The 10,468-nt window shown below is 46.7% G+C and overlaps 1 protein-coding gene across 2 annotated transcripts; it reads right to left on the reverse strand.

The window, feature by feature from the left end:
- Positions 1-298: 298 nt before the first annotated feature.
- Positions 299-9,646, reverse strand: LOC119801622 (ADP ribosylation factor like GTPase 2 binding protein). Of its 2 annotated transcripts, none has more exons than XM_038312212.1 (6): positions 9,415-9,646; positions 8,668-8,729; positions 4,707-4,813; positions 3,730-3,815; positions 3,004-3,100; positions 299-1,950 (listed from the first exon to the last, which is right to left on the reverse strand). In XM_038312212.1, the coding sequence occupies exons 1-6, from the start codon at positions 9,450-9,452 to the stop codon at positions 1,852-1,854; spliced, it is 489 nt and encodes a 162-aa protein (XP_038168140.1). In that variant the 5' UTR covers positions 9,453-9,646; the 3' UTR covers positions 299-1,851. The 2 variants fall into 2 exon arrangements, with proteins under 2 accessions (XP_038168140.1, XP_038168141.1); XM_038312213.1 differs by lacking the exon at positions 9,415-9,646 and adding an exon at positions 9,099-9,335.
- Positions 9,647-10,468: the final 822 nt, after the last annotated feature.

The following is a 10,468-nucleotide window of genomic DNA, read 5'->3' on the forward strand; positions in this document are numbered from 1 at the left end:
CAGGGTCCTCTGTAAGAACAGCAAGTGCTCTTCACCGAGTCCCTTCAGTAATTTGCCTATATTTGTTCAATTGCTTTTTTCAACCAGGCAGGCTGGCCAACAAACCTCACCAAGTGCTTTCAGCATGCTGCCTGCGGTGAGCAATTCTGCTCCCAAAAGGAACAGGAAGGGAAAGCTAGCCTGAGACATGGTGACATTTACAGAGCTGGCCCCACAAGGGCCTTTGATGTCAGAAGACCAAAGCAACAATAACCGGATGACAGTAGTTACATTAAAGTGGACAATGCACGTAGAATGATTACTCTTGCCAAACACCTCAAATTTTACTCCTTTTACAAAAGCACTAAGTGACACATTGCTACAGAAAAAACACAGCGCTTATAGTTTACATCCTATAAAGTCAAAATGGTCACATGGAAAGTCAGTGTGGATTCTTATTTTTACTATAAAAGTTAAAGACAAAAGCATACATTAGGAATCAAACTGCTTTCTTCTTTCTAGAGATGTGACACACGTTTTCTGGTTGGTGACAGTAAACCAAAGGTGACCACAAAAACTGTCTACTGCACTGCCCCTTCCCCCAGGCTGAGCTGGATCAGGGGAGCATCAACTTGGCAGGAGAGATTGTTGGGAACAAATTGCAGAGTCCCTACTCTCCCAACAGAAAACCAGCTCATTGGCATACACAATGGACTGCAGACAAGCACGCACAAGCACAACTAGCACACTGTCATGATGGGACCGCAGACAAGCACGCGCAAGCACAACTAGCACACTGTCATGATGGGACCGCAGACAAGCACGCGCAAGCACAACTAGTACACTGTCATGATGGGACTGCAGACAAGCATGCGCAAGCACACTTAGCACACTGTCGTGATGGGACTGCAGACAAGCATGCACAAACACTTAACACACTGTCGCGATGGGACTGCAGACAAGCATGCATGGGCACACCTAGCATGCTGTCGTGACAGGACTGCAGACAAGCATGCACAGGCACACCTAGTACACTGTTGTGATGGGACTGCAGACAAGCATGCATGGGCACACCTAGCATGCTGTCCTGACAGCTGCAGCCTATTTCTAGCATACAACCTGCTTGCAATGGTGCCCAAGAGGGGCACTAATCGGAAAGCAGATTTGCACTCATAACTAAAAAGCACACAGCATATAATACTCTGATCTTTTAAGTGGTTGATCTTGGGCATTCCAAGATCATACTCACTAGGTTAGCCTGAGTTTTCATCTATAAAAATATGTTTCTTGAAAATAATGCTTAGAGACTTAAGAGAAACAGTGGGACTACAGCAAGAGCAGCATTTGCTGCTGAAAGGACTGCTAATGTAAAACAGGGAGCTCCTTTTCACTTGTGGGTAGAGGACATCTCTCTCAGTCGATTCCTGCAGCCGCTCAAGCTGCGATCACAGGAGATCCAGAAGCCCAGACAGGCAGCTGGCCCCAGTAACTCCTAGATAAACACTCCCAAATAAAAACCCCAATGACGAGGAGGACAGAATGACCCATGTAAAAACAGTTGTGGGTGCACAAGGACTCGTGTAAAGCTTGCTGGGATGAAGGGCTCACGATGGTGTGTTGTCCACACTGCTGACACACTACACTACCACATTGCTGGTGAAGGGCCTGGAGGGGCCTGCATTGGGACAGGAAGATGAACATGAGGTTACTGACTACAAGTTGTTTCTGGACAATGGCCAGGAGGGTCAGTCATGTTTCCCAGGACTCAATACTTCATAGGAATGAAGAGCTGTGGCACAGTTGGTCTTTCCATTTCTGAGCTGGCTGGGCTGGTGACCTCACAGCGGTCACACCCACGTCTGAAGGTGGAACCTAGTGCCGCAGGTTGTTCTGGGAAGCTGCTGTAGACGACTTGCACAGAGAAGTCACGACCAAGCCACTGCTTAAGTCCAGTCCTCGGCCTTCCTTTTCCTACAGGCAGAAGCAGAGAACTTCAAGGTGCCAGCAATGGAAAGAGCTCTCCTAACCCAGGAGTCCCCAGGGTTGGGAAGTAGTTGGGAAGTAGTGGGGACAGCAGGGTAGGCGTGTGAGCTCCCAAGGAGCACACAGGGAGGACAAGGCAACAGGTTATTTCCAGTTTCTCTCAATTATGGCCTTTGATATGCTGGGGGGAAAAAAGACTTTCTTGGGGCTGGAGAAATGGCTTGGTGGTGAAAAGCACTGGCTGCTCTTCCAGAGGACCTCGATTTGATTCCCACCATCTTAGCACATAACTGTCTATAACTCCTGTCCCGGGGATCCTACCCCATCTTCTGATTTCCATGGGCACCAGGTATACATGTGGTGTGCCGAGATTCAGGCAGGCAGACACTTATATACATAAAAAAAAAATAAAGTTTAAAAATTATTGACCAGCTGGGTAGTGGTGGTGCACACCTTTAATTCCAGAACTTGGGAGGTAGAGGGAGGTGGATCTCTGTAAGTTCAAGGTCAGCCTGGTCTACAGAGTGAATTCCAGGACAACTAGGAATACACAGAGAAACCCTGTTTTAAAAAAAGAAACAAAAGACTCTAAGTGGGAATGGGCATAGTGCCATGCCTTTAATTCTAGTACTCAGGAGACTGAGGCAGGAGGATCTCGAATTTGGCCAGCTTGGTCTACATGGCAAATTCCAGGCTATACAGTGAGACTCTGTCTCAGTACATACACAAGCAAGTATGGAAGCTGCTCATTGCTTGAAACTGTTTTCTTCTTATTTAAAGGAGTCTGTACAGTAAAGTGACAGAATGAGATTTACTCTTTGTTGGGAACACTGAGTTTCATCAAGACATAGAGAGGTCCTGGCTGGCATGGAGCAGCAACTTCTATTTATTCCTCAAAAGCTAATGAACAAACTAATACTAGCCATTTTAAGCAGGGGACAAAAAATAGAAGGCACAGGGCAGGTTGTCTCTGCGTGTAGCTCTACCTCTTGATTTCCGTGTGGCTCGCTGAGGCTAAGTAGGGGAGCACTCATAACTTACTGCTCTGTAGTACAGGAACATCTCCTTGAAAGCCAGAAAGTCCGTGAATGTGAGCAGCATGTCAAAGATGTCACCAGCCACTTCATCCTTATGGTGTCTGAAAAGGACAGAGTGTTGGCTTTGTGAATCAACAGGAAGACAGATTCCTTTCAAGGTACACAAGTCAGGCACAGTGGGGCATGCCTGTCAGCACCTGGGCGGAGGCAGAAGGATGAGGCTTGTAATCAGCCTTGGCTATAAAAGACCCTATCTCAAAGCAAATAAAAACCATAGATAGATAGATAGATAGATAGATAGATAGATAGATAGATAGATAGATAGATAGATAGATAGGTAGGTAGATAGGTAGATAGTAGGGGCAGGAGAGATGGCTCAGTGGTTAACAGCACTTGCTGCTCTTGCAGAGAACCCAGGATTGTTGCCAGGATGCATGTGGTCACTCACAATTACCTGAATTTCCAGCTCTAGAGGATCTAAAAGCCTCTTCTGGCTTCTGTATGCTCCTGCACACACATGGTGCCCATAAACTCACGCAGGCTCACACACATACATAATTTTAAAAATGAATACATTAATCTCTTTAAAAAAAATGCCTTGCAAAGGCGTAGAGGGCCTCCCACTCAGGTCCCAGCCACCCAGAGGTCTCAGTGAAGAAAAGGAGAGTGGGTTTCCTTCAGTCTTGGGAGGAAGAGGGGGAGCACAGAACCAGAGACGAGCTCAACTCACTGCAGTGTGGTTGTGAAAGCCGCCATGTTGAAGCCTGGGATACGCTCCAGCAGCTGCTCTTCAATGTACTTTTCTACCAGGGAAATCTGCAACGGTGGAAACAGCAATGTGTGGGCCCTCTAGGAAGAAGGGAAACTTTGCAGAGCCTAGATCTGTCCTTGGCAGTCATCACTTGAGATCATGTGTGCATGTGAGCGTGTGAGGTGTGACTGCATATATGACATCAGTGCAAATGGCTGCAGAAGCCAGAGGAAGGTGTCGGATCTTCTAGAACTAGAGTTATAGGTAGTTGTTAGCCACTGGATGAGCTGCTGGAATCAATCTGCAGTCCTCTGAAAGCCATCTGTCCAGCCCCGTGTTTTTTAATTTAATTTATCATTATTGGGTGTATGATGTATGTGTGAGGGAGCATGCATGTGCTACAGTGTGCATGAGGACATCAAAGGTCAATTTCGATGGAATCAGTTCTCTCCCCCCACCTCTTGCTGGCTTATTTTTCACAGCACACAGATGCAAAGTATCCCAACTGAAGACAAAATTATGGTAAAGGCAAATTTGTTTTAATCAAGAAGTTGCAAGCTCATCAAATACTTCTTGAATGCCTTTTAGAAAATAGCTCCAAGATCTGGCAAAAGGACTATGATCTAAACTGGACTGTGATCAGCACTGCTCTTGGCAGTGCTGGCATATATAAAAAGTAAACCAATTCCAACTTTTTTTTTCTTTTAAATAAATAATCTTGCTAAACAATCTAAGCTGACTTAAAATTCACTAGGTAGCCCAGGCAGGCTTATAGCTTGCAGCCATTCTCCTGTCTCAGCCTCCTTAGTGCTGATTTACATGTTCCACCAAGCTTTATAACACCTTTTGATACCAATTCAAGCTTCTTGAAGATATAAATTAATTATACATAATGGATCTAAGTTCAAATTTTAAAGAAGCCCTAATCTTCTGGTAGGAGAGACAGATCTACTTACATATTCATTAAAAATGGGGGTATAGGTGAGTTTATTCTCTTCTGTGTCTTCAAACTCCTGGTAGTACTTGTCCATGAAGTTCCTCTGCAGTAACTGGAACTCGTCATCTGACACAGGGAAGTTCATTCTTTGTAATGAGGTGCAAGGCTACAGCTGCTTTGCCAGCAGCCGCATTGCAGCTCACAACCAAACTCAGGTCCCAAGAGGTCTGATGCCCTTGTCTGCCCTCCACAGGCATCAGGCACACACATTCATTCAAGCAAAACACTCAGAAACATAATAAAATAATAAAATAAATAAATAAAAAAATCTAATTAAAAATTTAAGGTATACCTAAAATTTAAAACTTCAACCTTTTCAAAATACGCAATTTGCTGGCTTGTAAGTGTGCTCACATTGCTTTGCAATATTTTATTTTTTTTTTTAGCTTTCTGAGATAAGGTCTCCATAGATATATATTCTTGGCTGGCCTGGAATTCACTATGTAGACAGGCTGGTCTGGAACTTGTAGCCATCCTCATGACTCTGAGTGCTGGGGTCACAAATCAAGAAAATTATCCACAATCAAAGCTGGGCAGTATTGGCACACACCTTTAATCCCAGCACTTGGGTGGCAAAGGCAGGCAAATCTCTGAGTCCTAAGCCAGCCTAGTCTACAGAGCGAGTTCCAGGGTAGCCATGACTATACAAACCCTGTCTGGAGAAACAAAACATAAAACCAAAACCAAACCAAAACCAAAACAAACCAAACCAAAACAAAAAACCGTGCTGGAGAGATGGCTCAGTAGTTAGGAAGAATGTCTCTTAACCTCTTAACTTCTTCCAGAGGTCCTGAGTTCAATTCCCAGCTACCACATGGTGGTTTACAATGGGGTCCAATGCCCTCATCTGTTGAGCAGAGGGCTATACAAACAGAACATTCATATACATAAACAAAAATAAATATTAAAAAAATAAAAAACAGGTATATGCCCTAATATATCCTAACAGAATAACTTGTGAATGCCCCTCATACTAAATGCTCACCAAGAACTACCTGGTAACTCTCTTTCACATGTAAATTTATTGTGTAAACAAAAGGTCAGTTCTCAAATTGGGAGACTTTAATGGCAAGAAGCTCCATCTCTTCTATTTAAATTTTTTACTATTAAGTGACATTTTTATTTATTTTTATGTGTGCATGTGCACAGGCTTTTCATGGTGTAAGGGAGGAGGTCAGAGAAAAGCCCGTAGGAGACAGCTCTTCCCTTCTACCACCCACCACTAGTCTTGGGAACTGAACTCGGCTCATCAGGCTTGGCAGCAAGTGCTGCCATCTTATTGGCCCTCGTTTTTTAAATTTAAAAAAAAAATTTTAAGCTACATATTTATTTTGAAACAGGGCCTCACTGAGTAGCCCTGACTGGCCTGGAACTCACAACAATCTACCTGCCTCTGCCTCCTGAGTACTGGAATTGATGGCATGTGCCATGACACCCACCTAGAGATTGGGTGTTAATTCTCCTTCTCAGACTGAACCTGGACTGTAGGCTTGAAAGCCATTTTGCTGCCCCCTTCTCCTATTTTACCCTCATTTTAGAAGTAGTAGTGAAGACCATACAGTGGGTTAAATGCTGGGGCCTGCAAGAGGCCACTGCTTGGGTTCAAACCCTACCTCAGCCTCTGTGTGATCTTAGTAGCCTTATTTCTGCAGACCCTAATCTCCTCAACTGTCTGTCACAGGGGCTCGTGGGGTGGAATTCAGGAAAGTCCAGGTACAGATTCACAGCAAACACCTGAGGTCAGGGTGTAGGGATTCTGACAATGGAACTGACTAGCCTTTCTGTAACAGCGAAGCCTTCAAAAGTGACCCCGACCTGAAGAAGCCCGTTTCCCCACAGTAGGAAGATGTCCACAGTGGGCAAAACAACTCAAAACTCCTCAGGAGTTTGCTTCTGCTGAGACATGGGATGAGAAGGTTCAAAAGTGTTGTCCCTGGTTTTCCAGACTAATCTGGGTTAAGACACACACCAAAATTCAGACAGCAGGGTCTTCTCTTAATTGTGGGAAAAACTGATAAACTATCAAAACTTTGTCCAACTTAGTTTCTTCCTAGTTTTCTTCAATTTGGGATTTATTACTGCCTTCTGGTTACTTAGTAGAATAGACAGATGCCTAAAGGGATCTAGAAATAGGAACCAAGAATGCAAGGAAATAGGAAATAGGAGGGTACATTGGCTCCTGCTTGCAACCCTAGCACCAGGGAGGCTGAGACAGGAAGAGGGAAGAGCAAGGCTGGCCTGTACATGAGACCCTAAAAACACCACTCTCAACACAGAACCAACCAAAAATCACATCAAGAAAATAGAGGGATCCAAGTCATCAATAGTTCTTTTAAACGAGGAAAGCCTGAGAGGGCCAGGCCGTCGTGGCGCCTGCCTTTAATCCCAGCACTCGGGAGGCAGAGGCAGGCGATCTCTGTGAGTTCCAGGCCAGCCTGGTCTACAAGAGCTAGTTCCAGGACAGACTCCAAAGCCACAGAGAAACCCTGTCTAAAAAAGAAAGAAAATGTTAAAGCTCAAAATGATTCAAAATCGCTCTTACTGTATATGTAAGATAAAGTTGGCCAGTATTACCTGAAGTTTTGCCAAGAGCTCTGTCCTACCCACTAGGTGACTGATTTTTCTGAATTTGTCTCCTCTGAGGCCTTGAGTCCATCAATGGCCGTTACTGAAGAAAGCACTGGATCTTACCGAGCAAAGCGAGGACCTGAACTCCCCCAACCCCTTGCCTCTGCCTGCCTGTGCTGAGATTATAGAGGCGTGCCACATACCAGGTTTCAGGTTTCTTATTTTTTAACTATATTTCTATTTACTTAGTTTGCGCATGGGCACATGCCTGCTACAGCCTGTGTATGGATGTCTGAAGACTGCCTTTGGGAGCCAGTTCTATTTTGTAGATCCCGGGGATTAAACTAGCATTGTCAGGCCTGCTGGTGAGAGCCTCTACCCGCTGACCCTACTTGTTTCTAAGACAATTGTTTTTTGTTTTTTGATAAGGAAAGGATATTTATTTAGCCCACAGGTCTAGAGGCTGAAAGTCCCCACAGCATGCCACCAGCTCTGGCTGATGACACTACAGAGTTCACACAGCAAGACAGGAAGCCTGAGAGCTGGAAGGGACTGGGCTTACTCTTCCATAACAACCTTCTATGGAGAACCAAGGTCCCACGAGATCTAGGCCATGGCAGCAAGCATGTCCACCCACCTCCTACCAGGCCCCACCTCTTAGTGCTCCCATCACCTACCATACTTGGTACCAATGTCCAGCACACAAGGCTTGGGGGCCACATCCATACCTCCACAACCGACGGTGGATCATTCACCTCCTGCCCCTTCTCGGTCCAGCTAAACTCACTAGGCCCTGGAGGGGCGTGCAGAGACCCCAGCTCCCAGCCTGCTATACACATACCGTTGACTGAGGCCCATGTCACAACCTTTACCCTGCTACACACACGCTGTTGACTGAGGCCCATGTCACAACCTTTACCCTGCTACACACACGCTGTTGACTGAGGCCCATGTAAGACAACAAGTCTTAGTATGGCCAGCTTACTGTTGCTGTGTTAAAATTTTGGTGTACCTGGATGTTCTCTATGTTTTAAAAATTAACTCCTCAAACATATTTCTTTGCATGCTCTGATAAGCAAAGGTCTGGGCTGTTGAGGTGGTTCAGGGGCTAAGGGCACCGCTATACAAGCCTGGTGACCTGACCTCAACCCTCAGAAGCCACATCAAGGCGGAAGGAGAGAATCAACACTACAAAGTTTTCCTCTGACCTCCACTGGTGCACAGTGGCCTAGGAACACCCCCTTCCCCCAATCACCATAAATGAATACATTTAAAAAACTGTTTTAAAGCAAGGCTCTAGCTACATAAGAATTAAGGGACTAGAGGGATCGCTTAGAGGTGTAGAAACTTACCCATAATAATGTCTTCCAAACACCCAACTACAGCATCAAATTCTGCATCAGAGGCGGAGGAGCTGAAAAACACATGAGGAATAGGTGCTGAACCAAATAATTATTTTTGAAGTTGAATTTTTGTTTTCTGTGGGGTTGGGGATCGAACCCAAGGCCTTGAGCATACTAGGCAATCACAACAACAAAGCCCGACACATTTTTTTTTTTTTAATGTCAAATTTCCAACGTGCATAAAGGTGAACCTCATGTCACTCAATTTCACCAGTCGAGGATTACTGTCTAGTCTAGAAATCCCAAATACAGGAAAACATCCGTGACCAAACCCTAGGTAAGGCGATCACAAAAACAGCAAACAATATGGATATGGGGAGCTGAGGCTGGCGTGGCACATCCTCTGACTTCCGCATGTATTACCCGCGGGATCTACTCACCGCATACTGGCTCTTAACACCAGACAGGTGTATCTGCTGGTGAGTGTGACCACCGGAGGAGCACGGGCCCAGAGGGTAACTCGATCAGGAGTGGCCTGAGACGGGCGGTGAGGCCGCCGCCAGCCCTGGGCAGCTCAAGCCCTCTAGGTTTTACTGACCGCTAAGATTGAGGCCAGAGGATTGTGATGGAAGCGCTGGTAATCAGTGACACAGCCCCACGGAGGCCGCGGGTGGGAAACGCCCCGCTGGAGCGGAGCCCCGGCCCAGGCCCGCCAGGCCCGCCTGGCCCGCGCCCGACCCCGCAGGCGTCACTCACAAGGACAGAGCGAAGCTCTCTTCTTCGATGGCGTCCATGGTCCGGGCGCCCCAGTCACCGGCCCGGGCCCGCGGCCCCGCCGCAGCCTCCTACCGTGCCCGCCGCCGGGCCCGGCTCCGCTCTGGCCCGCGCCGCCTCAACCGCATCAAGGGCCCGCAGGAGGCCGCGCCCCGCCCGGCGATCGCGCGAGGCCGGGCTGAGGCTCCCGGCTGGGCCCTGCGCCCACCGGCCTCTCGCGGGGGACACCCCCGCTACAGTCTGTTAGGGCCCGCGGTCCGCCGCAGCCCCGCCTCCCGTCACCATGGTTACCCCCGCAGCCAATCACAGCTTCAGGTTCTCGGGGTTCACGCAGAGGTCTGCGAAATGGTGGCGTTCTGTGTGTCAACGCTTGCCATTCCAGGCTTGCAGATGAAGCAGTGGGAGCCAAGAGCCTCAATTTCTTCACTTGTAATTTAGGGGTAGTAAAGATTATGTAGTTGGCCGGGCAGTGGTGGCGCACACCTTTAATCCCAGCACTCTGGAGGCACAGGCAGGTGGATCTCTGAGTTCGAGGCCAGTCTGGTCTACAGAGCGAGTTCCAGGGCAGAGAAACCCTGTCTCGAAAAACAAATCAAAAAATTGCTCGAAAGTCAGTCGCTCATATTTTGTCCTAGATAATACAGACATCTGATTTATCCGAAAGTTACTTCTTGGAAACATGGAAGATTCCATGGCATTAGTAGATGTCTTGTAATTTAACTTGTAATCTTCAAATTAAAAGCAAGAGCAGGGCGTGCATGAGTATGTAGTCCCAGCATTTGGAAGGTGGAGGCAAGAGGTTCAAGGCATTCAAGACCTGCTTCAGCTACAGTTTGCTGCCCGCTTACCTAGTGAGACTTCTGTCTTGATAAACACAAGAAAACGAGAAAACAAATTATTAGACATTAAATGGTTTCTTGGATAATTATGCAGTACAAAAAAAAGTTGACAACTTGAAGTAATCAGGAATTAAATAACTTTGCTCTGGGAAAAGTCCCCTCAAAAACTTTCATACTGTGAAAGTGGCTTTACTGGG

The sequence above is a fragment of the Arvicola amphibius genome, chromosome 15 (assembly GCF_903992535.2).
Source record: "Arvicola amphibius chromosome 15, mArvAmp1.2, whole genome shotgun sequence".
NCBI lineage: Eukaryota > Metazoa > Chordata > Mammalia > Rodentia > Cricetidae > Arvicola > Arvicola amphibius.